This window comes from Pleurotus ostreatus (assembly GCF_014466165.1).
Source record: "Pleurotus ostreatus strain PC9 chromosome Unknown scaffold_10, whole genome shotgun sequence".
Lineage (NCBI taxonomy): Eukaryota > Fungi > Basidiomycota > Agaricomycetes > Agaricales > Pleurotaceae > Pleurotus > Pleurotus ostreatus.
The window spans coordinates 1,551,774-1,565,825 of record NW_023503165.1 but is presented as its reverse complement, the minus strand read 5'-3'; the positions used below and the strand labels follow the sequence as shown (position 1 = coordinate 1,565,825).

Sequence of the window (14,052 nt, the reverse complement as noted above, 5' to 3'; positions counted from 1 at the left end):
AGATCCCAATACAGCATCAAGCTACCACGCACCTCCCCACTACTCCTCGCGAGGAGGAGCATCTGGATCCGTCGCGCGCTCGACCTCGATCTTGTCGATAACCTTGACGGTAATATAGATCGTCGCCCCCCTAATGTATTCATAATAGCCCACGCGTTTCGTGTCGTCCGCGTTCCTAATGGCGATCACCTCCCACCCCGAGCGCGACCACCTGCCGTCCTCGGTGCCCCACGAGTCGCCGAGGGTGTACCAGTCGTCTTTGCCCTTGGTGTAGCTCGAGACGAAGGCTTGGAACTTGTGCTCGGACAGGCTCTTGATAAAGACGTAGTCTCCGACGTATGTCTGCGTGAGCCAACGTGAGTAAGTAGTCCGATGGTGGATGCGGGGCACATGGGGAAAGTCGTACACCCATTGGAATTGAGACTGCAGAGAAGGTTCGTGGGCACGGGGCTGGATGATGGCGTAAAGGAGATGCACCTGGCTATTGTCGCTGGGCTGAGATGATACTTGCGTTGGTAGCCGCAGCTACGTGTTGATTGAGCCATCTTTTATATGTCAGCGCATCGCAGTTTCGGGCTTAGCAGGTGCTACAGCCACTGGTTTGGAGCAACCGTATCTTGTTCGGCTGCACAAACAACAGGCCCTGTCCGGTGCTCGTGTATATCCCGGGCACATACGTAGAGGTCCATCGTGACGCAGGAGAAACCCCATTGCATGTCCAGGGCTGAAGCATTGTGGGGGTTGATTTGTCTGATATGTCGAAAACTCATAGTGGTACAGTGAGCGCGAGTAGGTCTTTTAGGTCAGAGTTCTAACCACAGCGACGAGAGGCGTAGCAGGAGCATGTGTGGAGTCGGTTTCGGAAAGTCGGCAGTCCACCGAAAGCCAGAGTTTGAGGCCGTGGTGAGATAAAGACCGAGATAGCGGCAGCAGCGAGTACGAGCACGAACGCGAGAAAACATGAATCAAGAGCCATAATCCTTCTCACTTCCAAGCAGTGAATTTGAGCACCGAGCACATATTTCGCCTGGGTGAATGGAGAAGAACGGTTTGGCGATGTACAGTGCTACCATGTGTGCTGCCATGACAGCGCCTCGCGTCGTCCTTGTGAGTGCTATCTGCCTCTATCTACCAGTGAATTTCGTCCAGAGTTTGGCCCAATCTAGGAGTGAGGTTGAGAAAGTAACTGGTCAAAAAATTGGAGTTCGGTTCGCGTCACGCGTCACTGTGTCACACGACGCGTGTTGATTAATCCTGCATCACTCTTCAACTTGTTGGACACTCGACCATTGAAGTGCGCTGGTACGTGATATCTGCGCTTTCGTACAACACCATAAAACCAGTATCTAGATGATACTGAATAAACTTGGGGAGGGTACCGCTGCCAATGCCATCACTGCGAGGCTCCCTATCGAACTGATTTGCCTTGTAATCAGCTCTCTCAGTGACGCAGACGATCTTCCCGCGACACTTTCAGCGTGCTCGCTCGTCTGTCGTAGCTGGAACGAGATATGCCGCCCTCATATCTTCCATACCGTCGTCATCGGCCGTGGGCGCTGGCGTTGGAATACCGATAGCAGGGTCTCCGTTCTCCTCCCCGCGCCCCATCTCAGCGAGCATATACACAACCTCTCTTTGCATATTCCCTGTATCGACTGCCTTGTCGACTGCCGGGATCCGTATCTCGTCGGACGATTCAAGAATCTACGCACCTTGCGGTTAGAGCATGGTGAAGGCGGTGATCTTCACCTGGGCATGCAGCATGGTGAAATTGCTGCCCGCTTGCAGAGATATCAGCCGCCCACTTTCTCGCTTGTGCCGGCTCTACTCGCCGTCCCTTGCCTCCAGAAACTCACCCTTAGCGGGTGGACGTTTTTCGACTCCTCCAACCTATATCCACTACTCGAGCCATGCTCGAAGACTCTTGAACACTTGTCGTTCGAGGCCACGTTTATCCAGAACGATGTTCAAGGGACGACCACACCTCCGTGTATGAATGCTCTACGCAGCCTCGCCTTCCCGCCGCTATTCCACCCCCGCATCGAATGTCCACATCTCCAGACCTTGTCCATTCGAGTTGAAGACAGGGAGTATTGGGTCCTGCCGCCATGGATTCCGAGCACATTGCGCACGCTGACATTGCACGGTACGTTCCATCTATCTCCCATAGTGGGACTCTCCCACTGAAATCTGTATCCAGCGACGCCTCGTGGCACTATTCCAAATCTTGGAGAAGACATTCGTCCGTCAGACTTCACGCTCTACTTATACGGATCGTGCAGATACTCCCGATTCGTCAATTGGGCTCGAAACTGCATCAGTCGCCTCCCGTTTCCGGAGCACCTCCGTTGCCTTACAATCGATTTCAAGGTCGAGGCTACCTGGTCAGATTGGAGTGTGCATATCCCTGAACGCAGAGATTACGAAAATCTCTCGCAGGTCCTCCAAAAGCTCCGGGAACGCTGCCCCTTAGAGCGTATCGACTTGAACGTCACCGTCAATGTCACTCTAAGTGGAGACCTCGCAGCATCGGATTGGAAGGACGAAACGAGGAGAGAGAGTCAGAGACATATATCCGAGGAAGCGCAAAGCCCGTTGCTCGACATCGACATCCTCCACCTTGTTTACGTCATGAATCTGCAGCGCAAGATAGGGGGCGAAGTTTTATTAGCCGTGAAATGGAGGAAGGGTTGTTAGTGCGTACTGAATACGTGCCAACGTGGCGATGCTCCTTCGTCCACTTTTTGGCAACAAGACCCAGATATAGATTGCGAACCAACCATTTCGAGCGTCGACCCGATCCGAGCAAAGTCCAAGCTTAGGGTGTGTTATCTGATTCGACACGCGAGGCTTGCGGACACGTCCCGCCTTCTTCGATGCTGCCTGGGCGGCTCCCTCAGCGTCTGGCGCAGGGGCTTCCGAGACATCGCCCTCGGCCTTGGGGAACTTAGGCCTGCGCTATATGCGTGTCAATACCTGCATTGTACATCAAAGAAATCAATGGAGGTGCATACAACATACAGCAGACTTCTTCTTCTCGGGCTTCGCGACACTCTCCGTCTCACCCTCTGTTGTGGGTGCGTCGGTCTTGGTAGCTTCGCCGCTTGCTTCTGCCTCAGTGACCTGTTGCCTTCTCTGAGCATCTGCGACTGGCGTGGAAATCTATCGCATTCAGGATTCCTGACGCCGCCTCGCCATCCCGCCACCGCCTCTCCCTTAAAACGATCCCAGAGCGTCGGAACGCTCTTGGTATTACGCCCAACGGCCTCCAGAGCAGAGCCACAATCCTCTTCAGCCTGAACGAGTTCCCTCCCCTCCCTCCCCCCTGTGACTCTCGTCCTTCCACTTCCACGCACCACAGGATGCTGAGGGGACGCACGGTTCGCGGAGAGCGGGGCGCTATCAATCCATTGAGAAGAACGCGGCTACTGCTACACAAGGAACGATTATGTCAGACGACTGGTGTTGGTGCTACGAAGAACGCACCTCAATAGAAATAGACATGGAGAGACGGTGAATACACCCCGCATTCCATTGTCTGCTGACCCATACACCCGAAACCGAAATCGGGTAGACAGCGCCGAACCGACAGTGATATCAGGTTGATCAATAGCGCGCAGGCAGCGGGGGTGTTCGGTGCCGTTGGACGTATGTGCTTTCCCCCTTTCCGTGTCCTGGGGCGCGGTGAAAGGGGAAGGGGAAACGGGACGCGCTGGGCGGACGGACCTTGTCGTTCGTGGAATGAACAATGATGCTGCGCGTAATTCAGTCGGGGGCGGCATCCCCTTCCTCCCGGCCTCACGGCGCACGCGCGACTGGGTGTGTCGTATACATCGTATCCCCGATTGCCTTGTCCTCCTGGCCACCGTATATAAGGGTTTCGACGGCAGCCACGAAGACCCATCGCACTCGAGCACCCAGCAGTAACAAGTGAGCACCCAAGCTCTGTGTATTCACGCGGCGTATAACCAGCCTAACTAACGACTCCCACTGCGCAGACCTCGAAGCACTCGCCTTCCAACCCACACCAAATACCAAATACCAAACACTCAACACTCAACATCAGGATATCAACCACAATGTTCCACAAGCCGCTCCTCGCAGGCGTCGTGCTCGCAGTGGCCTCCGCGACGCTCGCAGACCCGCTGCCGTCCAAGCTCTGCGTGAAGGGGTGCTTCGAGGCAGGCCACGTCTGCGGGCGCGGGCAGGTCCTCGTCCCACCCACGGGCGCCGGGGGGTGCTTCCTGTGCTGCTTAGCGGCGCCCCCGCCCGACGGGCAGGAGTTCTGCGCGGCGGTGTGCCTCCCGGCGGACTTTGTGTGCCCCGACGGGCGGCCGCTGGCGGGCGCCAACGGCTGCTTCAACTGCTGCGGGCCCAAGGCGTAGATCCCCGTGCAGCAGCCTGCTTGGTGGTACGGAATTGCGCAGTCCACCAAGTCCGCACGCGGATTAGTGTCCGTGTCGTAGGTGTAGCATGATGTATAGGCACTCGAACAAATGCGAATAGCGTCCACAGCACTACGCAAGGGAAACCCTGCAGATAGATAAGTGTGGCTTTTTTCACTGTTACAGTACATCTTCAGTTTCTATGTGTTCGCGCGCAATAGCTCGCCATTGACCCTCTTTCCTGGCGCTGTGTTATACACTGGAATGCAGTCAGCACTTCCCTTCTCTCTGGAATTCCTGCTTTGAGTTTGAGGTTGCGACTGCAGGGGCATACAGAGTTAGAATTCAATGAGTAATTGGCATTGGCTTGAAATACAATTGAGAGATGGTTGAGATGCATGCGGCTGAGGAACCAGTGGGGATTCACCCAGATCTGCAGCATTATTGAGTATCCTGCGATCACAGCTGTCCTATGGTCATTATCAAGTTCATTGTCATTGGGGTGTCCAGTGTCGGCAAGACCAGCCTTTGTGGCCAGGCAGGTGATGATTCCCTTCAATAGCCATGCATGTCATCTTGACTGCCATCCAGTCCATCTCCAGCCAATTCTCCACTGGCCATATTGACACAGACTTCATCTCCAAGAGCCTGCCCCACCCATGATGTTTACATGAACTCATGTGGTGGAAGAGGAAGTCAGACTCCATGTGCCCATGAGCGAAAGACTAATAAATGGGCTAACCGATGTGAAATACATACTGCAACCCAGAGTACATAAGTTGCAAGCTTGCAGCAGAGGAGTAAAGTGACTGTGGAAGGACTAATTCCATACTGTCGTGCTCGTGGAGGAATGGATGGACTCGTGGATTGGGGCCCGAGTCCTTCTCCCGCAGACATGCTCCGCATCGTGCGACGCGTTCCGAGGATCTCCCCTACCTAAAGGGACTGGTACAGTCAGTCGCCTCGCACCCTCAATTTACAAAGAAACGTACGTGCGCTACAGGGATTTGCCTGACGTATGGAACAGCACCCTCGTCTTAATTCTCCAAGTTCGTTTTCACCTCCAGCGCGCCCCTTGTAGGCGTACCGCGGGGTGGGGTGCGATGTGATTGGATATGAACGACTCTCCCTTGCTTGCCCGAGGAGACCGGGTCGTAGAGATACACCGGGAATGAATACATCAGATCTCCAACTTCGTTTTGCCTCAACTCCTTCGCTATTTTTGCGGACGATCTCCGGATCACTCCTCACGAGTCGTTGCAGCCCGTATGCTTCATCTATTCAAGACGCTTCTCGATACACTTCAAATCCCCGGTGTCTTGGCTTGGCACGACAGCTCCGGATGAGTTTGAAGCCTGGAATGGATGCGCCATTCAAGACGCTAAACTCCCCGTCCACGTCGCCCTCCACCTTCTCGTCCATCTACCTAATGCTCCCACTCCACAATACTCGCGATGAAGAGTCCAAATCTCTCGGACGACGCTGGCTAGGACGCCCGCTTGCCCGATGGGCCGCTTTGGGGGTGTGTCTCGTTCTTGGATTCTGGTTCTTGACGCCCCTGGTCTTCGAGTGGCACGACGATATTCGTTTTACGCCACGGTTCACTCTTCTGCCGCTCCAGGATGTGTTCGGGGTGAAGGCGCAGCCGGGACTCGTCATGGGCACGATGCCGCCCAAGCTCGACGACTCGCGGCTGTGGAATCAGCGCGCAGCGAAGGTCCGGGACGCGTATAAACATGGGTACAATCACTATCTCAAGTACGCAGCAGGCCACGACGAGCTCCTCCCTCTCAGCAATGGCTGGCAAGACAAGTAAGTGCGTTGCATATCATGGTGTGCTAATCTGATTCATGGACGCAGTTTCAATGGATGGTATGCGGTGATTTACTTCAACGACACAAAATACTAACGTCCCCCAGGGGAGTCTCCATGATCGACTCGATGGACACGATGTGGATCATGGGCCTCCGCGCCGAGTTCGACGACGCTGTGCGTGTCGTCGCCCAGCAGAACTTCACCCAGATTACCGTAAAAAGCCCACCATCAACTACTATGTCAGCTAATCAATACTCCAGGGCTTCTACGCGCCTTTCTTTGAGACCGTCATCCGCTACCTCGGCGGCCTTCTCTCCGCATATGCACTGTCTGGGGAGACGATCCTCCTCGCGCGCGCAGACGACCTCGGCGCACGCCTGCTCCCGGCCTTCAATTCCCCGTCGGGCCTTCCCCGCTTCGGTGTCAATCCCGCTACGTACGTGTCTGCTCTTCCCCCTGAGACCATCCTTAACGGTCATTCTTAGAGGCGACACGTCTCTTGGCTGGACAGGCGGGCCCGTGCTGTTCGCTGAAGCCGCGAGCTGCCAGGTCGAGTACAAGTACCTCGCACATCTCACAGGACGAGCAGAGTATTTCGAGCGGGTGCGCAGCCTCTCTTCATCCGTCTGCCTCCTTTCTGGGCTGACTTCCGTCGATCGCAACGCAGGTGGAGAACGTGATGGACAAGATTTACGCAGCTAATGTTACTGACGGGCTCTTTGCCACACAATGGGATCCGGCAGATGCTATGCCTCTTGATAGTAAGTCACAATTGGCTCTCACGGGCCTTCGCATATACTGATTAACCTACCCTCCACAGCCCATTTCTCCGTCGGCGCGTCGGTTGACAGCGGGTACGAGTACCTCCTCAAGCAATACCTCCTGAGCAGCAAGTCCGAAACGCGCGCCAAATCACAATGTAATGTTTAGTTCATCTCCAGCCTCGGGTGTGCGCTAACCGCCCGTCTCAGACCTCGCGTCCATGGACGGCATCATCAACCACCTCCTCTACCTCTCCCCGACGCGCAAGCTGCTCTACGTCACCGACACCTCCTACGGCACGCCCACGCACAACCTCGAGCACCTCGCGTGCTTCCTCCCGGGCCTCCTCGCGCTCGGCGCGCACACGCTCCCCGCTGCCGACCTGAGTCCGCACGATAGGGAAAGGCATATGTGGGCTGCGCGGGGGCTGGCGTATACGTGTTATGTGACGTACGCGGACCAGAGGACGGGGCTGGGGCCAGACGGCGTGCAGTTTGATGAGGGGGGCACGAGGTGGGTGGAGGCGCTGGGGGAGTGGGAGGCGGAGGGCAGGGCGGGTGGTGTACCCCCCGGAGTGAACGAAGTGCTCCCAGAGCAGGATAAGGAGAAGAGGGACTATCAGGACTCGTCGAGCGTGTATATTCTGCGGCCCGAGGTACGTTGTCGCCTAGTCTTGACGTGTGGAACGCAGTTGACATGGGGTTTGGGGTGGATGATCTTTTTGTATAGACGGTGGAGTCGTTCTTCGTGCTATGGAAGACGACCGGGGACGTGAAGTGGCGGGAGCGCGGGTGGGCGGTCTTCCAGGCGCTGGAGAAGCATGCGCGTGTGCAGAACGGGTACGCGAGCGTGCACGACGTTGACGAGGTCCCGGCAGTGCCCAACGACGATATGCCGAGGTGCGCATAGCCTTCAGCCATCTCACACAACCTACGTGCTCAGATTTCACCTTTTCTTTTACAGCTATTTCCTAGCGGAAACGTGAGTCGACGCTTTAGACGTTGGTATGATCGCTGCTGATCGAATATCGGATATTTCCAGGCTCAAATACTTGTACCTCTTGTTCGCAGAAGCGGATATCGTGCCCCTGGACAAGTGGGTGTTCAATACCGAGGCCCATCCACTGCCGGTCTTTACGTGGTCCCAGTGGGAGCGGAAGGCATACAATATAAGAACATAATATCATAACATCATCTACGCTGTATCTTGTAATCATGTTGGTTCTGTATGCATATTATTCTACGGAGTTTCGAGGAAGTTGTCGTACTCTGGTTCGCTGGGTCCTACATCGGTTAGTCCGTTTATAACTATCTCGCCTGTGTCGCTGGACCCGCTGGACTTAAATCATTACAGTAATTTAGGCGCCCGCCTCTTCCGTCTTCCTCTTCCACCACACGACTTCATGTAAATACCCCGAGGGCAGTTGTACCGCAACTGTCCCATGCTCACCATCAAGCTCGTTGTCATTGGGGCGTCCGGTGTCGGCAAGACGAGCCTTCGTGGCCAGGTAGTTGTTGATTCTCTTCAGCAGCCATGCAGGTCGTCTTGACTCTTGATCGCAATCCAGTACATCTCCGGCCAATTTTCCACCGGATATCGTGCCACTATCGGCGCAGACTTCATTTCCAAGACTCTCCCACACCCACGGATTGCAGGAGAGTCAATAACGTTGCAGATCTGGGTGAGTCTTCCCTATCGGTTCGTCGTGCGCCTAGGTGTGAATTGACGTCGGATAGGACACAGCAGGCCAGGAACGCTTCTCGAGCCTGTCGTCGGCGTTCTACAGGGGCGCAGATGCGGTGATCCTGATGTTCGATGTCAACAAGCCCGAGACGCTGTACGCCCTGCGCAAGTGGTGGTCTGACTTCTGCGAGCGCGCGCCGCTGGGGGAGGAGGATATGGAGGGCTTCTGCTGCGTTGTTGTGGGGAACAAGATGGATTTGGTCGGCACGGAGCACGGCGCGCCTGACGCTGTGCCCCCCGACCGCACCTGGGATCTCATCCACGAACTGATGCCGTCGCTGTTCCGTCCCCCGTCTCCACCACACGACCACCCCACCACTGATCCCATAATAGCCACCCAACTATCTGAAGACCCCATGGATATCGGTGAAGGCGACGAAAGGGATGATGGGCGATCGCCGCACACGCCTTCTGAGTCCATAGCGATCCGTTCCCGCGCCCAGCGCCGCATATCCCTCTCCCCGAAGCGCGGCTCCCTCCGCTCCCACTCCCGTGCGTCGTCTCGCTTCTACACCGGCACGATGACGACCGTGAACACCATGCACTCCACCGCCACGATCTACCACACGCCTGCCTCGTCCATCTCCAACGACATTTTCCACTCCGCGCGCACGTCCCCCGAGCACTCCATCTCCTCGTCGTCCGTGTCCCTCCCGCTGCGCGCGACGAGCCCCAATTCCACGCGGTCGAGGAGGAACACGGCGTTCTCCACGTCGAGCGCCAGCTCGGACGGCGGCGCGACGATCACGCCGAGCATGTTTGCGCGGGGCCAGCGCAGCACGTCGACGCTCTCGTTGTCGACGACGACGCCGCAGGATAACACGTCGCTTGGTCGTCCCTCCACACATCCCCCGAGCCCATTGCACGGCCCGCAGCTGTTCTACACGTCTGCGAAGACGGGGGAGGGAGTGCGGGAGATCTTCGAGCAGGTCGCGCAGCGTGTCGTCGGGCAGTGGGAGTACGACGAGGCCATCGAGGCCAAGCGGCTGCATATGCAGGAAGCAAGCACCGGTGCGAGTGAAACCATCAAGGCGGGGCTCAATCTGCATCTGGGCGGGCGTTGGGGTGGACAGAAAGGGAAGGGGTCGAGCTGTTGTGCGTGAATCTTGAATACGCAAGTGTGTACATCGTTATTTTGTTATCTTGATATTTATTCTCTGTTCTTCGTCTTCGCGACTTCTGTGGGCTGTATTCACTTTCGGTTCGAGTACCTTATAATTATGTATACACGCAATACTCAGGACATCATTCATATTATCAGAACCGGGTGTCAAGGTGCGGGTTTGCTCGCTACATCGAGGACTACTGCTACACCTTCCAGCAACCGAGGATTTACTTGGGCCCGCAGCAGTTGAAGCAGCCGTTTCCGCCTGACAAGGGGCGTCCGTCAGGGCATACGGCGTCCTCGGGGAGGCATACAGCCAAGCAGACCTCGCGAGGCTCTGGTGGGGGCGAGGGCGCGACGCAGCACACGAAGCAGCCGCCGTCGCCCGTAGGCGGGACCAGAACCTGCCCTTCACCGCAGACGTGGTCCTTGGGGAAGCACGCCTTGAGGCAGGGCGTGGGCGGCAGCGGCTCCGCGAGCGTGGCGGAGGCCGCCACGAGCACGACGGCTGCAAGGATTGTCTTGGAGAACATGGTGATATTCGTTGTGGTTTGGGAGGTAAGTGCTTCGAGGTCTGTACGGGACGTCGTCAGCCTGAAACTGGTTTAGCAGATGCAGAGAAGGCGGCGCTCACCTGGTTGTGGTTGCTCGAGTACGATGGGTCACCATGGCTGTCGTCGACGCCCTTTATACGGTGGTCAGGAGGCCAAGGCAGGGTTGCAGGCAATCGGAGAAACGCCTAGTTGTTCGCGAGTCCTGGAGGAAGGGGATGTTGCGATGACTGAATTACTGGCAGAATCATTCATCAATGCATGAAGCCGAATGCCCAGCAAAATTTCGTTCAATCACAAGGCCAAGTTTCGTCAAGCGCGTCGAGTTTCAACAAGTTCCAGCAAGCAGAAAGGAGAAAAGCGAATACATTACACGGCCTCCAATACCCCGCTACTCGCGTCCCCACTTATCCAACCCAATATCACTATCAATTTGTTGCTGTATACCTGATTTAATTTGTATGGAGGAGCCAAGTCCGCATCAGCAGACAACGGCGCCGAAATATCGGTGGAGTACTGAGGACGCGGTCGCTGGTGAGTTGGCCGCTCGAACCTAGCTCGGAACCACGGATCAAAGCACGCGTCCCGTTCAAAACGGGGTTTGGGTGTGGGTACCTGCCTTCTTTGTGCTGGTAACGTTATATACTCACATGTTACAGCACAGGGTCGAACGCGCCAGAGTACAATGTTTGCCCTCAGGCTCTACGGCACCGATTCCCAAGGGCTTACTTTACAGCCCGACGGTCAGCTTTCAGAACAGGCGAGCACATAACGGAGGCTGCTCCCCGCAAAGTCACTGTCGCTCCATCTAGATGACCCAGATACGCGACTCATAGGATGGGCTCCAACCTTCCGACCTAATCATCGAGAAGGCATGTTCTTGGGTCGTCTCTTGTCTCCATGCATGACCCCAAAGACGGCGCGCTCAATCGCCATCTTGACGGTCATTTTCGCCGGCGGTGCCTAATGCACGGGTGATACATTAGTGAGACTAGACTCATCTCCCTAGCAGCCCTCACGGGATCGACTCCACCGTCCATGGAAGGGCCTATAGGCTGGAATGGACCGTGCTCTTCAGTTTAAGAGATAATTTGGCAGTACCTGATCAGCGTCATTCCTTGTGGTCAATCCGCATGGATAGGCTGTCATCTCCTCGGCCGCGTGCAATTCAGCCATTTCTCAATTGTATTCCTACTACCACCTTGGAACAGAAAGAAACCACCTCGTCTGAAGGACAAAGGTGGTGAACAGATAATGCTGGAGTTACGGGCCGGTGTGCTGATCAAGTCGCTGGAGGCTATATCTTAACCTCGGGGTGGACGGCATACCTCTCAGTGGTCACAATTCCTATGAGAACCTACACAGCTAATCATATTATCAGGTCTACATTTCAGCGACACTACATTGCCCTCCCACAGTCTGAATCAATGTATTGTCGAGTATTGATTGATGTCGACGACCTCCAACTCTAGGCACCGGTGCAGCAATTGAAGCAATCACCTGAGCCCAGCAACTGTTGCCCGGGTGGGCACACATGGTCTGGTGGCAAGCACACCAACGAGCACACTACCAGCGGATTCGTCGGCCTCGTGATTGGAGGTGTCCCAGCGCAGCACGAGAAGCAGTCACCGCCGTCCGGGGGCGGGACCAGAATCTGTCCGGTGCCGCAGACATGGTCGGCGGGGAAGCATGGCTCCAAGCACGATCCCCGGGGAGGTACTGGATCGGCGAGCGTGGTGGACGCTGCCGCGAGCAGGACGGCGGCAAGGAGTGACTTGAAAGACATCATGGATTCTTGGAGTGCGTTTCGAGTGTGGACTCTGTGAAGATCGTTATGTTTAGTGCTGAGGATGATTGTGCAGAGCTCGCGGTCGCTCACCTGCTAGTTCCTCGAGGTCTGATGGGTCTCTACGGTGGCGATTCTCTGCCTTATATACACGGCACACTGGTAAGTAGGGCTGAAGGTACCTGGCAAATGGAGAGGTATATATTTAAGCATATTGTATTCTTAGACGTATTGACGGTCATGTTACAGGGCGTATCAGCAGCTCGCGACTGCGCAGCGCTCATCTAACTATCTGATCTTCTTCCATCCACATTGCCTTTAACTCCCGAGCAGCCTGCCCATTCACCAACTACATATACGAACCACAGTTCGGCGCTGCCGTGACTCGCCTGCTGATCTGATGGACCCGTTAGTGCTACCGGGGTAGCGTGAGCGCCGCCATAGAAATGAAACTCGCCCAAAAGTCCAAGCCTCCGGCCTACGACTTTGTAGTCGCAGTCGCAGTACGTGTCTGGACAATCTCGTTCAGAGTTACACAGTATGTCGCATACTAACAATCCCCACATCGGCCTCAGGGTTTTATCGCGACCAGGGGAGCTCTGATGAATTGCGCTTGCAGAATCCAAAGGGTTTAACGCTTAACGTTTAGCTCACCTTCTTCAACAGGAAACAGAGGAGCGGAGACCACTCACCGTCTCTCCAAATGGATGGACTATTCATAGCGTCGCCTGAGGGCCGTATTTGGTCTCCTTTCCAGTTCTCGTTTGCGGCTCAGCGTCTACCCTCACTCTGCGCGCACCTTGACTATTGTCTGTCCCCCGCAATTCGCATGTAGTGGTAGAGCAACTCTCTTTGACATCATTTTCAGAAACTAACATAGCGTGATATCAGCAATGGTACTGGCCACTGGCCACTCCCTATCGAGCTTATACACGGGATTATCGCCATAATATCTTCCAACGGTGGCTACGCATCATCGAATCTCGCTGCTGGCTCTCTCGTGCGTCGCTCGTGGGCCGATGTCTGCCGCCCGCGTACCTTCGAAATCCTCCTCATCTTCAATAGTCGCAACATTACATCTCGCCTATCATTTCTACCCTTCACCGCTTGTCACCTCAGCGACTACGTACAGAGTCTGTCGCTGAACCAGAGCATTCCTGTGACCCCCTTTCCTGCATGGACGCCCAAGTGCTTTTGTCGGTTAACAAATATCCGTGCGCTGATCCTTGGGAACCCCGGTTGGGCGTGGTCAGGATTCTCTGGACCACTCACACGAGGCATAGAGACTCTTCTAGCCGCCCCTCGCCTCGAAATGCTTGAACTTAATGGGTGGAACTTCAGAAACAACGCTCAAGCCCTCCGATGCATGTTTTCTGTTGTGCGACCTCCCTACAAACATTAACACGCACGAAAGTTAAAGAGATGCGGTTTGATGTGCACGATATGCCAACCATACACCTGCTGGTCACGTCACTAACTCACTATGGGCACCCGTATCGAATGCCCGAACATCACAACAACGGAGTTCACACTGATCGCAACTGGCAGTCCGCTTCTGTGTTGGAGCGGACTACCTAATCCTGAAGGTACACTGGGAATCGCGGGGCATGCCCTTACCTCCGCATCTAGCTTTTCCTTGGTCGTCTGGTATTTCCGAGTTTGCATAGGTTCCAATGTGCCTTTCAAGACTGACCGTGGAGGTGGAAGCGACGTTCGCCCGCGCCCTCCCATGGCTGGACGGCTGCATGGACAGCCTCTCACTCTCCGACTCGCTCGAACGGCTCGCGATAACACTGGAACCGGACGATCACGGATACCCCGAGCTTGCCGACTACGAAGTCCTGGCCCGTTACCTAGGTCAATTGCGCGAGTGGTGGGATATACAATGGATCGATGTCCCATCAC

General features: G+C 55.6%; 6 protein-coding genes across 6 annotated transcripts; 4 read left to right on the top strand and 2 right to left on the bottom strand.

Moving 5' to 3' along the window:
* Positions 1-39: 39 nt before the first annotated feature.
* PC9H_002276 (uncharacterized protein) lies at positions 40-976 on the bottom strand (the record flags this gene model as incomplete). Its single annotated transcript, XM_036771917.1, has 3 exons — positions 40-525; positions 678-724; positions 817-976. The coding sequence occupies 3 exons, from the start codon at positions 974-976 to the stop codon at positions 40-42; spliced, it is 693 nt and encodes a 230-aa protein (XP_036626538.1).
* Positions 977-1,035: 59 nt separating this feature from the next.
* Positions 1,036-2,697, top strand: PC9H_002275 (uncharacterized protein; the record flags this gene model as incomplete). Its single annotated transcript, XM_036771916.1, has 3 exons — positions 1,036-1,107; positions 1,351-2,146; positions 2,201-2,697. The coding sequence occupies 3 exons, from the start codon at positions 1,036-1,038 to the stop codon at positions 2,695-2,697; spliced, it is 1,365 nt and encodes a 454-aa protein (XP_036626537.1).
* Positions 2,698-4,079: 1,382 nt separating this feature from the next.
* Positions 4,080-4,385, top strand: PC9H_002274 (uncharacterized protein; the record flags this gene model as incomplete). Its single annotated transcript, XM_036771915.1, has 1 exon — positions 4,080-4,385. The coding sequence occupies one exon, from the start codon at positions 4,080-4,082 to the stop codon at positions 4,383-4,385; it is 306 nt and encodes a 101-aa protein (XP_036626536.1).
* A 1,342-nt stretch (positions 4,386-5,727) lies between these two features.
* On the top strand, positions 5,728-8,142 carry PC9H_002273 (uncharacterized protein; the record flags this gene model as incomplete). The annotated part of the gene is made up of 11 exons (XM_036771914.1): positions 5,728-6,197; positions 6,305-6,413; positions 6,461-6,636; positions 6,686-6,803; positions 6,868-6,961; positions 7,021-7,119; positions 7,172-7,496; positions 7,575-7,617; positions 7,692-7,861; positions 7,926-7,943; positions 8,004-8,142. The coding sequence occupies 11 exons, from the start codon at positions 5,728-5,730 to the stop codon at positions 8,140-8,142; spliced, it is 1,761 nt and encodes a 586-aa protein (XP_036626535.1).
* A 261-nt stretch (positions 8,143-8,403) lies between these two features.
* PC9H_002272 (uncharacterized protein) lies at positions 8,404-9,808 on the top strand (the record flags this gene model as incomplete). The annotated part of the gene is made up of 3 exons (XM_036771913.1): positions 8,404-8,469; positions 8,530-8,643; positions 8,699-9,808. 3 exons carry the CDS (start codon positions 8,404-8,406, stop codon positions 9,806-9,808), a joined length of 1,290 nt encoding a protein of 429 aa, XP_036626534.1.
* A 229-nt stretch (positions 9,809-10,037) lies between these two features.
* PC9H_002271 (uncharacterized protein) lies at positions 10,038-10,343 on the bottom strand (the record flags this gene model as incomplete). Its single annotated transcript, XM_036771912.1, has 1 exon — positions 10,038-10,343. The coding sequence occupies one exon, from the start codon at positions 10,341-10,343 to the stop codon at positions 10,038-10,040; it is 306 nt and encodes a 101-aa protein (XP_036626533.1).
* Positions 10,344-14,052: the final 3,709 nt, after the last annotated feature.